Source organism: Strix uralensis, chromosome 23 (genome assembly GCF_047716275.1).
Source record: "Strix uralensis isolate ZFMK-TIS-50842 chromosome 23, bStrUra1, whole genome shotgun sequence".
In the NCBI taxonomy this organism is placed as follows: Eukaryota; Metazoa; Chordata; class Aves; order Strigiformes; family Strigidae; genus Strix; species Strix uralensis.
In genome coordinates, this window is record NC_133994.1 from 3,287,916 (window position 1) to 3,310,040 (window position 22,125).

At 45.5% G+C, this 22,125-nt stretch overlaps 1 protein-coding gene across 5 annotated transcripts in view; it reads left to right on the forward strand.

Moving 5' to 3' along the window:
• The window catches only part of ACAP3 (ArfGAP with coiled-coil, ankyrin repeat and PH domains 3), a 100,090-nt gene that overhangs the window by 20,961 nt on the left and 57,004 nt on the right, over positions 1 to 22,125 (forward strand). For all 5 annotated transcript variants that reach the window (XM_074892770.1, XM_074892768.1, XM_074892773.1 and 2 more), the window contains exon 2: positions 21,735 to 21,792. In XM_074892770.1, coding sequence (XP_074748871.1) covers positions 21,735 to 21,792 — 58 coding nt within the window. The remainder of the gene's footprint in view (positions 1 to 21,734; positions 21,793 to 22,125) is intronic.

A 22,125-nucleotide genomic window follows, 5' to 3' on the forward strand; every position in this document is an offset into this window, starting at 1 on the left:
TCCCATTCATGGGAGGAAGGGTGTGAAATCTTTCTTATGCTTGCCAGTTCTTATTACAGAAATCAGTCATTAGCCCCATTTGTGCGACAGGTTAATCTGCAGTGCGAAGCCAATTCACAGGGCAGGGCTGGGCGTTCTTTGGAGCTGTGTAAGGAGCTAGGAGTGCAGGTTTGCAGGAACATTTTTTTCCAATTTTTATTTCAGAAATGGAATGGGCTGAAGAATTGATCAGAGAAACTCCTGTGATATGAAATTCCAAAGTAATTTTTAATTTGAAAATTGTCATTCCATTTCCAGCCGGGTTCAGATCTTATTGTGAAACTTAGAAGTCAAAGGAGCTCAGTTTCAAAGTGGTGGAAGCAGAACATACTGGCCCATCTTTTCCTTCCAGAATGGAATATTCCCAGTCTCAACACTGTCCCATGAAATGTTTCACTCTGATAAATCAGCACTTCCCAATGCCAAGGCATTCTTTCAGAAAATACTTTTTTCTCCAGAAAACTCCCAGGCAGCAAATCATTTAATGTAACACTTCACAAATTCTGTGCCATCCCAGGCTGCAGTGCAGTGAGTTAGCTCTTGGCCCTAGCGATTGCATAAGCAAAGCCTTTGATGTCTAATCACTCCTACTCAGCCCTGAGCTGGAAAACCTGTTTCACAGGGAAAGGAAGCATTTGTTGAAACACACCAGTTATATCCAGTGCTTTTCAGAAGTTTCTTCAGCCTTTCCTGTCAGATTAGTGCATCGCTGTATTATCCAGACCTTGTAAATAAGCATTAACAGAGCTCTTCCTATAATTCTTAGTTAGATAGGGAATTAATCTTATTTTAGAGCTGATGATCCGAGGCTAGAATTTTAATGACGCTTAAGTGCCTATGAAAATACATGGGTGGCTTGTGAAATTTTAAAAAATCCCTTAAATCCCAATATTGAGTAGACACAGGCTGAAGTATATAAAATATCTCGTAAAAACAATGACAAAGGTAATTTTAGCTAGTTCTGCTGGATTTTGCACCGAAAGAGAGTAGAACCTTCTGATGACGTGGTGATGGCAACATAGGGAAGTGGAGGGTTGCATAGGTGTCTGGCTATTGCCTTTCAGAATAGGTATCTGGAGAGGCAGAGGGATGCACTGCATGTACTGTGCAACAAAAAGCACTGAGCAACTGGGCTTTTGGTCATCTAAGTCTGTCCTCACACAAAGGTCAGTGTGTTTAAAGAGTTTGAAAAGTTAGTTAAATCAAATTAAACAACACTGGACCAAACGAAAGCATTAAAATGTGCCTTTTTATATCAATGTAACTCCCAGTGGCTTCTGTGATGGTAATTAAATACCAGGCCAGATTTTGGTTGTGTTTACACTTGTGGAAGTTTGCTGAATTTATTGGGCTGGTATAAATGGAGGAGATTTAGACTAGTGGGGGTGGAAGTGAATGTCCTAAAAGAAAGCCAGAACATTCACAAAAACAAGTCTCATTCAGTCTTGAGTTTGCTTTGTGGTTTCCTTGTGAATCAGAGAAGAAAAAGGGAGTGGGAGGAGGGGAGAGAAAAGATGTTCAGAACCCAATCCAAAACCAACCCCCTTCTCTCCCCCCAGCCAATATCTCTCATATAAGACATTTGTTTCTTCTGGCAATAGGAGGAAACCTTTCCAGACATTGTCCTCTGAGAACTGCTCAGTATTTGCAGTTAAAAGGGCAGTGCACATATAAAATATGTGTGCACTAAGAAAGAGAAAGAAGAATAACTGTTATTGTAACACAAAGGACAGGTTGTTTTATTTTTTTGGACCTGAGAGTTCATGCTGCGTCACATACAAAAGTTTGATTTTGTGGAGCACTTCTTGATCTGCAGGGCATTTCCAGCACCAGACCCCTTCAGTTAATTCCTGCAGTGACCCTGATTTCTCTGTGATGGAGGACATGATGAGGACATAACACTTTAGGGCTGCGCATGTATCGCTGAGTGCCAAAAATATTGAGTAAGAAGAGCAGTTGTTTTCTTATCTGTCTTCGTGAATTGGTAACAACATTTCTTCCCACTCTACTACGAGAGGCCAAGCTAATTCTTAATCCCCATCCTACTTCTTCAGCCTTGACAGGGAGGACGGAGCTTCTGGCACCGAAATGATTTTCCTTGCAAAGGGTGCTGCCTGCAAGCTGTTCTCAGGTGCCAGCTTGGAATGTGTCCAGGAAATACCTTGAGCCAGCCAGCCTGTGTGTAGTGTTCATATAGAGCACATAGCACTTGGGGAGAAACTTGGCTGATCCAATTGTTCTGAGCGTGCAGTGTGGGGCTTGGTGAGGGCTGAGATGATGCAGCCCGAACATGTTCCCCGACAGATTCACATTAAAAACAAAATGTAGGCCAGTAAGAACGCGGTGCCCATGGTGCTAGTGATGTTGCATGTCATGAGAGCGTCATGTCAAGGCTAGGGACTGCTTTGGAAAATAAGCTTTCAGCCAGCATGGTTTTTTAAATGGCCTCTGTGGATTTAGGAGTTAGTCAAAAGAGTCTTATTGGCCTTTAAATCCAGCAAGCTAGAATGTATTAAGCAAAGGCCTGTTAGTGCTGTGGGACGATTGGGAGGATTGGGGCACAACCTGTTTTAGGAGATATAAAAGGAAACTAATCAACTAATTCAAAAACACCTAAGAATGAAATACTGTCCATTACCCTGGGATCTGTGGCACGGCTTGTTTTAAACTGTGCTCTGTGTAAACTATTCAATAGGATTATTTTGGAGGCCACACTAATTAAGGGATTATCCAATGAAAGTGGTAGATGCTCTCTCTGCCTTAGCTAATGGGACACTGCTCCTTCTGTGGCTGGGACAGAGATTCAAGGACTGTGTCTCTGACAGGAATTTGCTTTGAAACTGGTGGTTTTAACCGGAACCCTGTATGCCGAGGGGACTGATGCGTCATGCAGAGTTGAAACATGGGGAGTTTGGATCTGCTGTGCAGGACTTCCCAGTGGTTTGTGGGTTTTTTTAATGTCAGATTTACTGTCGTCTTCCATGCCCATGGGTCCACTTTTTTCAGTAAAAGCTGTTGTGCTGAGACAAGCTTGAAGTTCAGTTTTGCTGCAAAGGCAATGTCGAAAGAGTGGTAAGGCAGGGTGCACTAAAAAAGGCATCACTGTTTGTTTGCAGGAGAGTGTAGTTCTGAATATCACCGCTCTCAAGGGCAAGAGAGTTCCTTCCTTCTGCAAACAGAGAAACATTTGACATTGGCAGATGTTAGCAAGGTAGAATGAATGGATGGGATTTGTGTTTTGTGGCTGAGACTGAGGAGGAGGGTGCTCTGCTCTGCTGCTGGCCTTCTGAGATGACAGTGACTTTCATCCCCATGTGTATCCCTGTCTGCAGAAGAAGGCACTGACCTCCACACAGCGCTCACTCACTGCACCCCCAGCAGGGTGGGGGGAAGGGAATTGGAAGGGTAAAAGTGAGAAAACTCATGAGATAAGAACAGTTTAGCAATTGAAATTAAAAAAAAAACCCCAACAAAGTAACAAAAAGGAAAACAACAAAGAGAAAGAAATAAAACCCAAGAAAGGCAAGTGATGCAAATGAAAACAATTGCTCACCACCAACCGACTGATGCCCAGCCAGTCCCTGAGCAGCGGCCCCCCAGGCCAATCTCCCTTGAGTTTATTGCTGAGCATGATGTCATATGGCATGGGACGTCCCCTTGGGTCAGCTGGGGTCAGCGGTCCCGGCTGTGTCCCCTCCCAACTTTTTGTGTACCCCCAGCCTACTCACTGGTGGGGTGAGGAGCAGCAAAGGCCTTGACTCTGTGTAAGCACTGCTCAGCAGTAACTAAACCATCCCGGAATTATCGTTTCCAGCACAAATCCAAAACACAGCCCCATTCTAGCTGCTATGAAGAAAATTCACTCTACCGCAGCCAAAACCAGCACAATGCTTTAGACCTACCTGTGCTCTGAGGGAGTGGGGACCGCCACCCCATCTCCCCGTGGCTGCCATTTGTTCCCAGTGAGCTAGAACTAGTCTTGGAGTGACCAACTGGTAGTTTCTGGTTTGGGTAATGTGAGTATGGCTGGACAGTCCTAACTGTCCCTACTGCTTGTGGACCACAAATCTGTGAATTCCTATGTCATTTTGCCATTGATTTTTGATGATTATGTTTATCCTAGCAGCTTTCTTCAGATTTCCCTGTTTTACTAGTATCACAGCACTTCCCCACTTACGGGAGGGTTTGAGCAGTGGGGCCAAAGGCACTTGAACCTCTGGGAGGTAGATTTTCCAAATGACTCAGTATGATGAGCAAGAATCACTTTCAAAAGGCTGGTCACAAGTGTCACAGTGAGGAGTGCCAAATGCCGAATACCTCTTGCAAACCGACTCCTTTTGGGGTTCAGAAAGGAGAATTCTGGGGGTTCTGTGAGGGTCTGGGCCCTGTACTTCCAGCAGAATGGGGCAACTGTGGGCTCAGGTGCCAGCGAGAGCTGGGAATGTCACCCCTGCCAACGGAGCTGCACTGACAACTGTGCTGTGCTGGGAAATGTGAAGCAAAACCCCGGCGCTGAAAAGGCCAGTGAGGCTTGGCTTTGGCAGAGGGTCGGGAAATCTCACAGAGCAGGGAGAATCGTGGCGAGGCGGCCAAGGGGAACACAGCTCCAGTGTTGGGGCACACAATGGAGTTCCTGTGGCGGCGGCCACAAGGGAGGGCATTGTCTGAGGCCCCAAGTGTGCCTGGGCTCCACGTGCAGAGCCATTAGCAGCTAATGAGTTCAAAATTCACCATCAAGGCAGAGGACAAGTAGCAATCAGTGCAAGATGATACTGTGCCCATAGAATAGGCCCTGTGTGGTTGTCTGTTCCGGAGCTAATGGGAACAAGAGATGGAGTGTGCGAGTGTGTTTGTGCTTCGGAGGTCAGGGTGACATTTATCACTGCCCTTGCAGCAAAGGGACACCTGCCACTGGCAAGTTGGAACGTTTGCCTTGCTCTGTATTTGTGTCTGTGACTTTCTCGCCACAGTCCCTCTTTCTCTCTCTTTTGGCACTTCAGAGACTGTCAAGGGATGAGAAGGGTTCAGAGCCAGGCCAGGTGCACGATCAGTGCCCGCCGTTCTGAAACACTGAGAGGCGTAGGAAGCAAAGGCCTCGTCTGGTGAAGCCTCTTGGCAAAACTCTCTTTGGCTGCAGGCATGCAGAACCAGTGCTGAAGGCTAAATTCCCAGCTGGGGTAAATCAGCAGTGCTTCACATTGACTTTGTATGAACTGAAACTGCCCCTGAGCGACAGCAAAAGCACTTTTCTCCTGCTTTCTTGCACTTCCCTTTGCTAATCTACCCTTGCCTCTCTGCATGGTTTTCCTGGCCCCGCTCCCTGACTTGCAGCATCTCCTGTTATTGTCAATGTGTTTTCCCTTTACCACTCTCTGGCTCCCACCAATCTCTCTGAAATGTCTTTGTATTCCAGCTCTAGGTTTCAAACAAGCAGACTGTGCATCTTCTGCCAAACTGTGTGTGTGTGCATTGTGGTTATGTATGTGTGTGGGAGAATGAATATTTAGGAGTAAAATAAAGTTTTCTCCACAGCAATAACCCTGATAGACTAAACAAAATCTTGCACACATCTGCAGTCCAGCTATTTCTGGTTCGAGGCAGAAGGCTTGTGCAGCATAGCAGGGTCCACCTAACATCTGCCAGTGGTGCTTTTTTTCCAGAACAACTTTTCTGTGGAATTCTGGAGAGTCATAGGCCCTGAATCTACCTGCCACTCCACACTGCTACCAGCAAGGTGCAAGGCTGCACTATTTTGCATAAAACAGATTTGTTTTCTAACAAAAAACCCTCTTTAATCCCTACTGATGTCGGAAAATTTTCCTCTGTGTTGTTATGAATTTGATGTAGATCAGTGACAAGGTATGCAGCCCTCATTTTCAGTGTCTAATTCATCACTAGTGCAGGTAAACATTTAGTATGTGATTTAAGGCCTCCATTTAATAGGTAGGCATTTAATGGTCAATTCTGCCATTCATCACCCACCTACTATCACTATACATGCTGATTCTGCATATGTCCTGTCCTTCTGCCTTGGTATTAAGGATGATATTTGTGGCAGGAGAGTGGGGGTGTGTGTCTCAGTGTCTCATGCTAGAAGATCCAGCCTGTCTGCTTTCACTTGCTGGACAAATTCACCTCTCACGCCGTAGCAGTCGTTCTATTAGGTTGCTGAGGATTAGGAGTTGATAATTAGGTTGTGATACTTAATTTTTTTAAATTGCAGCTTCTGGTAACAAATGATCACATGGGACCCAGAGAAATCAAAGATTTAATGGTTCCAGAGAAAAGCTCAGTAGCCACAGGCAAATAAAAAGGATTTTGTGGGTTTTATTCTAAGATATGTCATGCATTTGAAAGAGTGGCTTCTGGAGCACAGAGTAATGGAGTGCCATGAACAAGGATGTCTGTGGCATCCTTGCATTAGGCAGTACCAGAAATTAAAGAGACACAATGGTCATGCAGACCTCCAAAATACCTTATCCTCAGTTTTGTGCCTGGCTTTACTGTTTGTTTGTTTGTTTGCATAAAAGCATAGTGAGCATATTTTTATTTAGAGAAATTTAGCAACCTGTAGTTTGACCTACTGTGTCTTGGGGCAACAAATCTTTTCCTCACTTTGTCTAGGTTAGCCTGGGATGCTCAGCTGTGCTGAAGACACTTGCTTTGTGGCTGGCATTTTGGTGGAACTCGAGTTTGTTAGTGTGCACAGCTCTTGTGCTCTGCACTAAATTGGCCTTTAATGCTATGTAATGCAGATGGAGCCAGCCTACAAAAAACTATGAGTGCTTCACATACCCAGTTTAGCAAGAGGCACTCTGTGTCTTCCACCTCTCACCCTTGGGACAGCGAGGAACTCAGGGGTTTAAGTGTAGCAGCATGTAGCCTTAACTCCCTAGTTTATTCCTTGCTGGGCATATCTCTGGATCTAGTTTGTCCCACTAGTGATACCAGTGCAACTGGTTTTACAAAGAAATTTCTTCACCCTGATTCCTGTTCCAACTCAGCAAGCTGGGTGAAGCATGTACTTAGCACATTCACATATATGTGAAATCCCATTGAATTTGGTGGGAGTGAGAGACAGGTTTAAAATCAAGTATCTGCTTGAGGACTTTGCATATGCATGCTGTTTAAAACCTAGCTGGCTCCAGGACTTTTCCTCTAAGCCTTGATGTTAACCCACCTTTGGTAGCTTTCTCACTGGCAAGCTATCCCCACCAGAGCATAAAACAGTGCCCTGGGAGTAAGTACTCTCACACCCATCACTGAATTGCTGTATAAGCACGTGTGATTATTATTCTCCCCACCTTACTCTTTCCATGCGGAGCATGAGGCTGTTAGGCCTTTACTCACCTGCAGTGAAGCCGTGTGGTGGGACCTCAGGCGTCAAAAGCAAACTTTTTCCTCAGAGAGTCTCTCTCCTCCAGGTGTCATGGTGCTGTGCCAAGGATCCTGTCACTTGCCTGTGCCTTGGGATTTTTCTCACTGCCAGAGCCAGCCCGCTGCCAGAACTGTACTGTCTGGGACAATAGCTTCATGGATGCTCTAAGTGAGCCATGCAGACAAGGCAAGCAGAGTCCCAGTTCTGTGGAGACCAGTATCTCCTGAGATTTCACCACCAGAAGCCAGTTCCTTAAACAGACAGAAATCAGGAAGGAAATCAGTGTTTTCTAGTAAAACTGGACTTTTCTCCTTAAGCAAGAGCAGTTCTGACTGTGTCACTGGTGACTTGGCCAGATGAGCTGCTTTGGCATGCACTGTATGGCTGTGTATAACAAGACCTAGATCTCAGCCCTGGGCACCTTTCCAGCCCAGCTGTGGTCTGCAAGCCAGCAAGCCTTGTCCCAGTCAGCACAATGGAGCAACATAGCCTGCATGCCATCCTGGAACCTGCTCCCTTGTATGCTTCACACATGTGCTCTCCATTTGGAATTGAGCTGTGACTCCAAGTTTTGACTCTTGTGAAGGACTAAGCTCCCTCTTGCTGCACTGGGCGCTGCTATTTGCGGCTATTGTACCAAAAAGATGAGAAACTGGAAGTTGACATGTTTAGTAGGAATGGTGGATGTATTAAAAAATCCTGATTTAATGAGGTAAAAATTCTCACTGTGAAGAGGATTAGTAATATGTGAGTGTCCCTACACTCAGACATGGTAAGATCAATGCCATAGTTCATACCCCCGCACTGTAAGGGCCAGGAAGGAGCTCTTTTCTCCTCTCTCCATTGACAATTAAACTGATGCATTATGGGAATTTCTTTCACTTCACTTGCAGACAGGTCACCTTTGGCATGACAAGACTGTCTTTGCCACCCTGTGTAGTGATCCCTGTGTTCACTCTATACTGCAGTAAGTCACCTAGGATTTGCAAGCAGCACTGCCCTTTCCTGGATGGAAGTTGAAGTGTCACAGGGTGTTTCAAACCTTGTTTTGCACCTAGAAACGTTCTGCTTCCACTCAAGCAGCAGACTTCAGTTTGGGGATGGAAAAAGAGAGAATAATCTTTGGTCTGCTCTTGCTAACATGTTGAAACACTGAGTGGCAGCAGGAAAGGGACCACTCTGAAACTAAAGGTAGCTCTATATTCTCTACTTACATGAATGCTGCTGACTTGAAAGCCAGAGAGCAAAAGCATCACATGTGGCAGTTTCCAGCATAATTACTCAAAATCTAGGTCAGTGTTTGTACTGTGTGGAGCATTTATGCTTGGGAAGGCTATTGACTTGTCAGCACTGGGGATGTGTTAATATATCTCTGGCAATATTAACAGTAATCTGTTCACAGTATCTTTGATCTGAAGGTCTTTGAATGTGGTGCAGTTGTCATTAAGTGGAGTTCACAGTACAGCTTTGTGAACGGCTCCATTTTACAGATGGGGAGGCCAAGGCTGGGAGTGATTATGAGTTATTTTGGATGACACGGCTGAGTCATTGCCAGAGGTAAGGATACAACCCAGGAGCACTGGCTCCCGCTCTGAGTTGCTAGACAGCACTCTGCCCAGCCTAGTTAGACTCACCCTTGGAATATGGTATTCCAAGGCATTAACTCCAGCTGCAGCAAGACTTCTCCACTGAGCTGTAAGCACAGCAGTGATATACATACCAAAGAACCAGATAAACATTTACTTTTCCTTTGTGTGAGAGTGCTGCAGCCAGCAGGGACTGCGGGAACTCCCTCCCCCACCGCACACAGGCAGAAGGCAGGGAGCTTGCAGTGAGGGATAAAAGGGGATAAAATAACAAGGGGACAAGGGAACAAGCTGCGTTTCCCAAGAATCTGAAGGAAGCAAATGAACCTGCTCAGAAGCTTGATAAGGATGGGTGAGAGCAGGTAGCAATAGGCTCAGGGGCTGATGGAGGGGCATGTTCCCTGATGTCACCTTCCCCTGATCCAGACCCCCATCAGTAAAACCAGGAACCCTCACAAGGATAAGACAGATGGGATTTCATCCTCCTGGTGCCAAACGCAGTTTTGCCATTGATCCACAGCAACAGAACTGAAGCTTGCACTTTGAGAACTTGCTGCTCTGGAATAGAATTTAAGCATTGCTGAAGTCATTGGTCTTCTACCCAACTGAGTTTTAATCTAGTTTGTCCTGATTTGCTGTTGACGAAAGAACAAGAGACTCTAAGGCCTGAGGGAGTCAACATCAGCTGAACTGGTTCCTCTCTGGACGGAAAGAGGGACCAGTGAGAGACAACCGAGGACAGTGCTGTTCATGTGCTGTGACTAATTTGTGCACATCAGACTCAAGACTGTAAAGCCATCTCCTTTCAGCAAACTTAAACCCAGGCAACAATTGAATAGTGGTAATACATTGGATCTGACTTTCCTCAGTCGTATGCAGAGTTTTCAATTACCCAGGCTGCTTCTTTTTTGTGTGCTCCCCCCACCACGTGGAGAGCCTTCCAAAGAGGATGAGTGGAGGTGTGGAAGAGCAAGGACTAAGGATCAGCATGCACAGGATTGGTGGAAATGTGATGGGAAAGTCTGGTTTGATTAGAAATTGTTATGCAATTTGAACACTTGAAAGCAGTGCTAGCTGCTGATTTTGAAACGGACAGCGTGAGAGGGCTGTGCCTGGCCCACGTGTGGGTAGCTGGGATGAAGGGCTGGTTAGGGGAGGTAATAGAGAAGAAGCAAAGGAGGAGCAGATGGCAGCAGCACTTGCTACCCTGACCATCAGCCAGGGAGCCACTAAAGCCTCAGGTGCAACTTAATCCCAAATGAACACTCTTTAGCTCTAGGCATCCCACTGCTGCGTGTGTAATTGGGGGAGGGCAGTTTGTCTGGTGTGCATGGCAGGGATGAATTAGTGCTGGGCATAATAAGAGCCACACTTAACTGACAGAGCAACAGGATTTAGTGGGTTGGGGATGGGAAGGTTTCCTGTAGATGAAGTCTGTTTCCTGTATATTCTTCCTGGCTCCTGGCTGGTTTCACTCCCCACCATCCCCCTTCCCAGTTCTAGGTTGACTCTTCCAACAGGAGTCCAGTTTAAGACCAGGACTCAGGGGACTTTGTGCTTATTTGCTTTTTGAAGTTCAGAAGGTTCTTTTTTGTGCCTCAATTTTCCCACCTAAGCTATACAACATATGTGAAGCATGTGAGCATATAAGGCTCCATTCATTCTTTCAGAGAGCTTTTGGTTTCAGGAATGACTGGCATTAATGGAGGGAGTATATGTTCTCATCCAGGGCAGCTCTTCAGTTCCTTCTCAGACCCCTCTGGGAGGTAGTCCTGTGGGACTGTGCTTGCTGAGCCTCGCAGAACCAGCACCAACAAGGTGATTCAAATCTCCAGTATTTTAACAAGGGATGTGTGTGTCTGAAGTGGCAGTTTACTGGCAAGGCTGCTCTTCTGCCTTGTGTGTGAGAACCACAAACTTGCTGTGGCTGTAGCCTTGAGAAAACATCTCACCTAGACTCTCTTCGCTTTCCAGTCCACACTCCAGCTGAGGTGGGATGCTGATCAGGTATTTAATGACATTAGAACTTACATCTCCAACACTATCCTGTATGCTCTGCTCATTATCCTCAGAAACCTTTGGCCATGCTTAACTATCTCGCAGCCGATCCCATGCTATTTCCATAAGCAAATGCAAAAAGCCATGCAAATCAAGCTCTATTTGGAAGGGGAAGCCATAGCAATTGCAGGATCTGGTTGCCATGGATATTGTCTCCATGGAGCTGTTGCCATGGTGCTGTCTGCTCACATTGACAGAGAGATGCAAAGTATACTTATTCTTTTAAAGAAAGGAGAAAGAACAGTGGATACTAGAGGGCACAGAAGCTTTCAGATAGGTATTTAGGGAGGTTAGTAACTACTTTGTTTTAGAGTTTTGCTGACTGCTGCCTATGTCAGATTCCTTATTTTTCCCATTTATATCTTACAGTAACAGCCAATAAAAGGAAGTGAGAATAATGTACTTGCTGTAGGGTCATCCACAGCAGTATTTCACCATGCAGTGAAGGCAGCGCTTTTCTCTCTTGCAAAAAAAATCCTAAGAGTGACTACAAGTAATCAGTGCCTGGCTTTTACCTCATCTCAGTTTAAACCTCCAGAAATACAGTATCTTGCAGAAGAGGAGGATATGGAGGTGGAACTTAAAATCCCATCTTCCCCTGCAGGCCCCTTTGCCTTGAGGGAACACGCTTACCTTATTTTAATTTCTAGAGAAGGTCTGTGCTCCTTTTGGAAGGTAGTTTGGCAGCTGTCAGTGACCTTGTCAGGCTGCTGATGGTTCTGGAAGAAGGAGTTGAATGAGAAACGACTTGTGTCTGTGCCAAACATCCTTGTCTAGTTAGGGGCAGAGCTAATCTCACCAAGGGAAATGCTGGTTTCACTCCATTTCAAATAGAACACAGACAGATTTAATAAATAATAATAACTCTGCTTTGCCCACCTACAGCTCCTGAGTCTGTGAACATTTTGCCACTATTTATTAAATCCTCCGAACAATCTTGTGAGAGAGGGAAGGATTCATTTTCCTCAGTCTTTTAATAGCAATAATGGGGCACAGAGACTGTGGTAAGTGGTCTCCCATGGGTGCTGTGGTCGTCAGGAGTAGGATGCAGGAGTTCCTGTTTCTTGTCTGAGCTCTGGAAAGCCCATGTTTCATTCTGTCCCACAGCATTAAACTAAGGGAAGTCCTGAACATCACTGCAGTGACATATAGTGTAGGGCCCTTAGCAGCCTGATTTGGAGATACATTAAACAGAGATCTGAATGCTCCGGGTGGCTAAATAACATTGTTTTTGATCTGAATATGCCAGTGGCTCACTTCCAAACACATTAGGCTCATGAGGCAGTCCTTTTCCTGGCCACAGAAGATGTTTCTGTGGAGGAGTTATCACTGCAAGACATAAATTAGCTATTTTTCTGGATTTGACAGTCTCTTTTTTTTTTTTTTTTTTTTCCTGCTAGCAAAGTGGGTTTTATGCCCATATGCATGCAGTTATTCCTGGTGCAAGGTGGGTTTCTCAGAATTACCCAGCCCACTCAACACGTTGATCAGGTATAGCACAAGGTATAAAAGCACTTTGAATGGGGTGCTCCCGTTTCATGTGTGACTCCTCCAAGGCAAGAGAGATTTGAAAGGGAGCAAGCCTGCGTGCATCCAAGCCAGCAGCTGGAAACAGCTGGCCCGCAGGTGGGGCAGAGTTCAGGGGCTACAGCTTCTTCTCTCCAACTCGGGGAGAGTTTTATGCACAGCAATACAGACGGCTTGTAAGGGAGTGGTAACACGATGTAGCAGTTAGATCACATATGTAAGAGTCACAAATCAGCCTGAGTTAGAATTGGCACCAGTGGAGGTGGAGGGAGGGAGGCAAGCTCTCCGGAAACATTCCTGCTCCTGCTGAGCTAAAGGGATGTCTTCACGTTGACTGCAGTGGGAGTTGGCTTGGACCCCACGTGTCCTGCTGATAGCACTTGGAGCAGGAGCAGCTCACGCTCCGCAGAGCTGTGTGGCCCCGAAAGAGATGTGCCTACATTTGGTGGGCACTTCTGAAAGCAAGGACCTCCGAGGTGCTTTTTACTTGCTGGCTGTAAAAATGCAGCATTTTTGTAGATGGTGGATGAGGTAGCCTTTGTATATAAATGTGCCTTAGGGACAAATGAGCCCTTTACTTGACCAATTTAACAACCTGTAATCTGGTGACTGCATGTAGAAAATAGCCCTGTGTTTTTCTGAACTTCAATGCTGAAAAAAAAATCTTAGTCTTTGTATTCTTGTGCCTCAGTTTCCCTGCCAGAAAAGTGAAGAAAACCAAATGCACTTCCCAAGGAAGAAGGAGGGCATGTTTAATTATCAGCTTTGTGAGTGCCTTTGACAGCTGCAAGTATACGTAGTTGCTATTATAGCAGCCAATAATTTGGAATTACATTTTATGTTCTTTTGGTTCTCTTCTTCATATAGTTGCCAGACATAACCAAGCATTTTTAGGTCATTTTATTGCTTTTTAATACCTAGTTTGGTGTTGGATTTCTGCCATTCTGCCATTTCTGCCTTCATGTAGAACACGTGTGTGTTTGTGTCAAAAGCACTCAGTTAACAAAAAATGTCAAGAACACCATGACCACTATTCCACCATGAAGAAAAAGAAATGTGAAAAATCCAGACAGGCCTCTCTGAGAAATGTCTGTTGATCACTTTGTGCCTAAGCTGGTTAGTAATGTGATATTTTTTAATGCTAAGGTTTATTAAACGAATACATGACTCTTCTTTGCTGTAGTCAGCTTGTCACCTGAGGATCCCCCAGAGCTTGCCAAACATGGATTAATCACTGAATACTCACAGTGTCACTGTGAAGCAAATGTTTATCAATTTAGCAATAGGGAAGTCAAGGCTAAGAGATGATTTATGTGGCAGCTAATAACAGCTTTGTTAGGTCTGCTCATTGCTCCAGTCACCATAAACCATCTCTTTTGTAAGAGGCTTGGGAAAGAGTGTCTGGAAAGCTGCCTGGTGGAAAAGGACCTGGGGGTGGTGGTCAGCAGCCGGCTGAATATGAGCCAGCAGTATGCCCAGGTGGCCAAGAAGGCCAACAGCACCTTGGCTTGTATCAGAAATAATGTGGCCAGCAGGATGAGGGAAGGGATTGTCCCCCTGTACTCGGCACTGGTGAGGCTGCACCTTGAATATTGGGTTCAGTTTTGGGCCCCTCACTACAGGAAAGACATTGAGGTGCTGGAGCACATCCAAAGAAGCCGGTGAGGGGTCTGGAGTACAAGTCCTATGAGGAGCAGCTGAGCGAACTGGGGGTGTTTAGCCTGGAGAGAGGAAGGCTGAGGGGAGACCTCATCGCCCTCTACAACTACCTGAAAGGGGGTTGTAGCAAGGTGGGTGTCGGTCTCTTCTCCCAAGTAACAAGCGATAGGACAAGAGGAAATGGCCTTAAGTTGTGCCAGGGGAGGTTTAGACTGGACATTAGGCAAAATTCCTTCACCTAAAGCATTGTCAAGCATTGGAACAGGCTGCCCAGGGAAGTGGTTGAGTCACCATCCCTGGAGGTATTTAAAAGACCTGTAGACGTGGCGCTTAGGGACATGGTTTAGTGGTGGACTTGGCAGTGCTGGGTTCACGGTTGGACTCAATGATCTTAAGAGTCTTTTCCAACCTAAATGATTCTGTGATTCTGCTATTATTCAGAAGAGTCAGAAGCAAATGGTGACTAATGATAAACTAGCTAAAAAAGGGGCCTCGTGGCTGACCTCTCACGGCCAGTGCCCCTCTGTCAGGATGTCATTTCCCCTCTGGTTTTGTCCATCCTCCTCTACCAGCTCTGTTCTTCTAATTGCACCCCAAGCACAGCTTATAAAATGTGGTTCTGGGCACCCACACAATTATACTCAGCCTCAGCTTGTAGTGATGCCAATGACTTAATTTCTGCATCAGTTTGCCAGTGGGACTTTCTTGCTTTGATCACTTTTTGGGTGTGGGCGATTATTCTCTTGGTGATTCATTAGGACTGTCTAATGAAAGTGTGTAGAACTAAGTCACAAGAGGGGAAAGGGAGATGTGTTCTTGCACAGACCCTGTCCTCTGATAGCAGTATAGCTTATTATTCCTGTCTCCATAAGATATAAAAATGCCCTGGGAAGATTTTTGTCACACACAAATCATGCTTCTGAATGGCTTCTTTAAAGGACAAAGCAAAACTCACAATGCAAAACCCCCTGGACTGTGGGGAATTGCTGATTTCTCTCAGCAAGGAAACTCAAGCCTCTTCTCTTTAGTTGGAAGGGCTCCGCTTTGCACTGAACGACTTGCAGATGAGGTTGTGGATTGTTTTCTCTCCTCTCATGATGGAAATAGCTGCTGGAAAATAATGCTGGAAAAGCATTAGCAGGAAGAGCACAGCATCAGGAAATGCAAAGGGCACCCAGCCAGGACATGACTATACAGCTTTTAGCTGCCCAGCAATTGGGACATTGCTTTTTTTGGGTGAAGAATCACTTCCTAGACTTTCCTAGCCAGATGCCTCCACCTGGGTGAGCATGAGCATCCCTGCGTACACACCACAGCTGGTGCCTGTGCCTGGGGTTTTCTGTTTGTCAGAAGCCACAAGTGCTGTGGACACGGCAGGCGTGTCGGTTCGGCTGGGATCCTATGTGCCCCTTGCCATGCCTGTTCATTTCACTTCAGCATTCCTTTAGGATGGAGCAGTGGAGCTCAGCAGTGCTGAGGTGGCATTACTCATCCCTGTGGAGTTATTCCAGGTTCTCAGCTTGCTTGTGTAACTGAAAGGGTTTTGCCTTTTATCTATGACACGCTGGTGGAACAGTGGGAGGATTTAAATTTGGGAATGAAATTGGCAGAGAATTTAGCCCAGTGCTTGTGTTCTGCAGTAAGCAGTTGCAGTGAAACCTATTATTTCTCTAGGGCAGCATGATCAGTGGAGGTTCATCAGTAAGCAGGATAAGGACATTTTGAACCTCAAAAGCCCAGGGATGGACTTAGGCATATTGGACCCCTGAAGGATGGGAAATCAGGTGTTAAAGAATCTGGTATAATCTCTTTCCCCAAGCTTTTTACCTCTTTGGAGCAAACGTGCTGGGCCTGTCCTGGCTGTATGAAGCAGGGCCGTCAAGAAAGATCTTGGTTAATACTGTTTTAGCTCATTACCAGCCTGTTTGCAGTGTGTTGGGGTAGCACAGATCATGATGAAGTGCGTTGGCATTCATGCACATCATTCTGAGGAGGGGCAGGGGTGAGTTTGTAAGCAAGGGAGTCAGCACCTCTTACTTCTAGATTTTGTTGCCTGGTTTCTCCCTTGACATCGCAGGCCCTGCAGTGACATCATTTAGTCAGGGAGGAGGAGAAGGCAGGGAACAGGGGAGGACTTGAACTGCTTCTAGTTTTGCACACTGCTGCTCTGCTCTAACCTTCTCCCAGCCCTTAGAGAACTTACCCTGCTTTTTCAGAAGCAAAGGGCCAGAGCTGCAGAAAGAAAAATCCCTGGCCAACAAGTCCAGGTGTATGAGAAAAGACACTGCAGGGTAGGAGTTAGGCATCTGATTGAAGACTGGGGTCCTTTAGTCTTCCACTTACAGCTTATCCAAGATGAGTGCATGGCTGCACTACCCTTAACCACATCACAGCCTCATAATTCATCTCCCCAAGGACTCCATTCAGATATAAAAGCACCATGTAACTGGAAAGGATGGATAAATGTTCATCCTTGCTTCCTGTAATGAAGCTGTAACTCCATTCCAGTCCTGGAACTGAATAGGTCCCTGAGAAATCAAACACTTGGTGTTTGGTTTGAAACACCAAGTCCTTGAAATCAAACACTTGGAACCTTTTATATCAAGGCTGTACACCAAATATAAAGCTCAAATTTCATGCTCTCTTAGCCATAGTTGTATTCATACCTTAGTGGATACCAGACCCAAAATGTCTTCCTCCTCCACACAGAGTCCAAATATATCAACTCATTTTCTGAGGTTATGATAAAAATGAGGAGTAAATGATAGATGCTCTCTCCACCTTCTGACAGGAAATATGCTGCTAGACTGCCTTGCTACACTAGCCTCTAGCTGATCTCTGCAGATTAAACAATGGCTGCTGTTTCTTTCCTGAAAAGAAAAGCATCCCCAGAAATCCCTGCTCTTTTTTTTTTTTTAGCTGGTTATTATGTCCAGCTATCAGAAGCATGAAGAAACCAAGTGGAAAAATTGAATCTGGCAGTAAGAGTGCAATGCATGAAGGCACACGACTTCCAAACCCAGAGAACAAAAATAGCTGCAAGAGAAAAAATTTGCCTGAAAGAAGCTCTTTAATTATTCCATTTCTTTCAAAAGCTTTGCTCCAGGCACAGCCAGGCTGCCATTTGTATAGGGTGGCCATATGTGTTGCAGTAAAGCTTGAGCACCATGGTATTAGAGAGAAGGAAGCTGCTTTTTTGGCTGTGTTTTCAAAGAGCTGGTAGCAGATCGATTGTGGCCAGAGCCCTGGGCACAAGGGAGTCTGTACTTTCATAATGAGTCACCAGGATTTCATTTTCAGTCCGGCTGATGTGAGGGTGAAGGAGTTTAGATTTCTGCTTGGATGCTAGAGGCTGCTCCCAGAGGGCTGCTCAAGGAAGACGTTGGAAGAAGTGTTGGAGGAAAGCAAAGAAAGGACTACCCAGCACTTAACTTGTTCAGTCTGCTGGAGAAAGTTCCTTGGCTGTTGTTGCTATGGCACAGAGGATTGCAATCTTCATGATGGTGCTTTCTGCTGCTGCTACAGAAAGGCAAAGTCATTCAGCTGTGCTGACACCGCAGTAACCAGCAGCCCGGTGAATCTGCGTTTCAGGACACTGACAGAACACCCAGTCTTCTAGAAGCCACCCATTCCCTTCTGGCGTGTCTAAGTCTTTACATCTTTCTCCAGCACTTGCAAGTTGCCACTTTTGAAGCTTATGAGGAACACTGAGCATATTGCAAAGCTTTGAAATACTCTTGTGGGTGTTGTTTGTGCTGAAGATGGCCACATTGACATCTGAGTTTTCCCTAATTAGGGAGCAGATATTTGGTTATATCTCTGGATTTAAATCAATAGCAATTGTATGAAAGCTCCCTGTTGGCTGAGATTCTGATCAAAGGGACACTGCATCAGGACTGAAAAGTAAAGAAATTCCTAAGCACTAATAACCAATCAAATGTAATTTGCAAGCCAATGAAAAGGTCGCTGTTAAATACACCTACTAGAATAACTTTTTCTGAACTGTCAAAGGGGCTTTACAGTAAGATATGTTTCTTTATTTTTGATTTGGGCAAGTCCCTTGCTGCCAGTGTCATGGACATCAGTTGTACACAGAACAATCAGGAAGAGGAAGAGAGGGATGCCAGGGCAGGTGAGCACTGCGACACAGTAAGGGAACAGAGTATGACATTTCTGTTGAGCTGAAGCAGAGGCCCTTGTTCTCTAATGACATCAATCTGTTGTCTGACCCTTCAGTTAAGAGTTTGCAACATCCCTTTTGGTTGTATGGCTTCAGTGAGCAGACAGGAGACCAGGAAGTGCAATGGGTCTTTAGTAGATGCTTGTCTAGTAGGACCTAAGCCACCATCTATCAGAAGCATTGCAGCTTCACATCACAGGAGTCCCTGAGTCAGGCCAGAGCTTGGAAGGACAGTAGTGGCAATGCTGTGGGCTGGACATGGATCTGTGTTAGTCATTTTCTGTAATGTATTTGTTGCGTTTCCTTCTTTTCCGAGTGCCTGTGGTGGGACAGAGAGGTATTTGTGGAAAGCAAAGGCTGGCATTACAGTGTCATCCCAAGACAGGGCTTGTTCTTAAAAAACAAAAGTGCAAAAAAAGAAATAGATGCACTATACTTTGTGTTTCTGCTTTTATCATAGAAAATTTTACTTGCTTGTAAACCTGCAGTGACCGGTTGCCTCCCTTTGCATAAAGGAAACTGAGAGCCCTGCAACTGCAGCAGAGTCAGGCCTTGGGACTCTGCACAGTATTCCTTGCTGGGGAGTTGTTTTCAATGAATTCCTACACAACTATGACCTATACACAAAGACTTGCTCCCACCATGGTGGGTGCAGATTTAGTCTCTAGTTATCTGCAGTTTTGAGGAACTTCTGATGAAAAAGGCCGTTTTGAACATGCATAGTTTCTTCCTGTCTTGCCAACTCTGTCCTGGTTTCTTGCCACGTTCCTGACAGATACAGGAGAAGGTCAGGGATCAAATACACTCCTGAGCAGCCATGCTATATTACTGCAACTTCAGAGAGCCCAGGGCTTGCTCTGTGCAGAAGCAGAGTGCTCGGCTGCCCTCCTGTTTTGCTTGCTCGGGGTGGCTCTAGATGGAGGGTGTCTGTGAAATCCCTGTCTGAAGTTTTGGCCTCGCCATCTTCAACACTGGGTGTCATGGCAGGGACAAGGCTGTCTAGTTATCAAGAGAGAAGTGATGTGTGAGGTGAGGGAAAGTGTAACAAATATGCTTCATTTAAAGTGCTCAGCAGGTAGCAAACTCTTTGTAAGTACATATTTCTCCTTCCCTGGCAGGAAGTAGAGGAGCCAATTGTAGGCAGTAGTTGTATTTTTTTGCATCCGGTATTTTTGAATGAAAGCAGATTCCAGGCTGTCTTCTGCGATATATAATGGTGATTAATAGCCTAGCCTGTTTCCTCTGGATTTGATGTTCGGCTTATGTTAAGATGTAGGGAGTATTGTTTGCTGAGATGACATCAAGAGCTCTTGGATGAAGGGAATAGAGACACATCCTTTCCTCACACAGCACTGGCAGGGTTTCAGTGCTTCTTGCTGCTCACAGAGCTGAAGAACATCACAGCTCATTTATGAACAGCAGACCTACCTCTTTTTCTCCTTCAGACTCACTTGTTAAAAGAAACCAGATGAGGAAAGGGCAGCAGTGGAGTCACAAGTGGCCTGTCAATGGCCAGCATCCCCCTTCTGCCCTCCCTGGCTGGGAGCAGCATGGTCAAACCACAGGCTAGAAGGAATTTTTAATGGAAAGGGACATTGATGGAGGAGACACTCCTCTGCTTGTAAGTAATATCATCTGGGAGCAGGAGAGCAGTGGAAGGGGAGGACAGGAGTCTCTGAAGGAAAGTTACAGCTGTTACATCACGGTTCTTGAATATGCAGCCAATTTAGATTCAACAAGACAGTTGTTAGACCCAGAGTCTTTGAGGCCACAGCAAATGTTGGCTGTCTCATAGCTTACAGATGGGGACTGCCCTCACCTGTGTGAGGTATTACGCATCTTTCCCATTGAAGAATGCTTAGGATAGATGTCACTGAGTGTGCTGTGCTACTTTGGTTATGTGTAATCTTTGTAAGGTACATATAAGTACCATGCTGTTGGCCGGAACCCTTCCTCAGCATGGCAGAAATTTAGATTAATCCCCCAGCTTTGTGACCTTTTGGGCTTTCTTGTTAAATTTATCCTTCCTGCTCTTAGAAGCCTGTCCCTTGGTGAAGACAGTCACTGTCTTCATCATTCACTAATTCACTGAAGACACCAAAAGCCTCAGAGGCACAGAGTTACCACATACTCTAATGGTTCCTTCAGCACTTTTGCTGGTCCCTTTGGTTTGTGGGCGTCCTGTCCTTTTGCTGAGATAGCAGTATTGATTCGTGGGGCTCTAAGTCACATCTCTCCCCTACTGTTCTTTCAGCTGGCACACGTTCAGTGCTGGATTTTTTAAAGCCTGAGTGTAATATTTCAGGAACCAACCTTTTAAATTACAAGCCCACAAACTTAAGAAGCTCCTTGCAGTGAAATTTGGATTGCATATCCTTGGTGCATAAGGGTGGTGTGAGGCTTACCACATTTCCAGGTGTGTGGTTAAAGAAACAACTGTCCAACTATAGACATCATACAGCAGTGAGCAGCTCTGCAAAGGAATGCTCTCAGGTTTACAGTGCTTACTGTTGGATTCTGGCCTCAAAAAAGTCGTTTCATACCACATGCCTCAGTCTGGGAATGCCTCTTGCAAATGGCTGATGTCATGTTACTATTTCACTTTGTGAGGGAGGCCTGGTGACCTTTGCAGCTGGATTCTAATAGCCTCTTACTGTCACATCTGTCCAGTGACGTGGAAAGAAAACAGATCCGATAATCATGGAGCAGATTTATCCGTATGCAAGCAAAGCCCCATGTGTGTGAAAGAGACTTACGGTATTCAACGACAAAAGGATCAAGATGTGTTTCTGCTTAAGTGATGGTTCCTAAGGTTCAAAGGACGTAGTTCACCATGTGGCTGTACTTTAGGCACAGTTATAGCCTAGAAAATGGGTTTTGGTGGTACTGAAGCAGGCAATTTGTGCCTGATGTGAATGGATGGCTAAGGTGTAACAATGGTTATTTCTGTGTCACTTAGCATTACCACCAAGTAACAGGGTCACTGAATGAGTTTGCTGTGTATGACTGCCACAGCACATCTGAATTTCTCCATGACACTGACAGAAGATAGCATAATCTCCATCTCTTTTTCCAGCCATGTGGAGTTAATTCCTGATGAGGTGTGATCCTTATCCTGAGTAAGTCAGTCCTAAGCTTACACAGCAGCAGAAAACTCCAAAGTGGGACGTGTGGATCCCTCCTCCTGTCCACCACCAGCACACATACCTTAGTCCCTCTGATCTTTACTCACCTGAGACTTCCTGGCTTCTTTCCCAATCAGCAAAACCAATCAATGAATGATTTCTTTTTGCTGTTGTCATTGCAGGGCAACCATTGATGAAGTGGAAACAGATGTGGTGGAGATAGAGGCAAAGCTTGACAAGGTAAGATGGGGCAGCTTCGCGCATTGGTTTGAAGAGGGACTGACTAGTTCCTGCTTAGGAATATGGCCCCACCAGCCTCCTCTAAAAAGTGAGCCCATCTCAGGCTGTCAGGAAACTAATGCAGAATACACTAGGCTTGTCAGTAGGACCATGTCTCCCTCTACTGACAGGTACCTGTCAAGGCTCCTTTGTGACTGCCAAAGTTGTTAGGACAAGAGGTCCAGACAGGCTCCTAATGCTGAATGATGGCCTCCTTGTTCTGGTCCTGGATCTCAGGGGGCTGACACTTCTCCTGCTGTGGCAAGTTATTTTGGTGCTGTTTCCCCTCTCCAC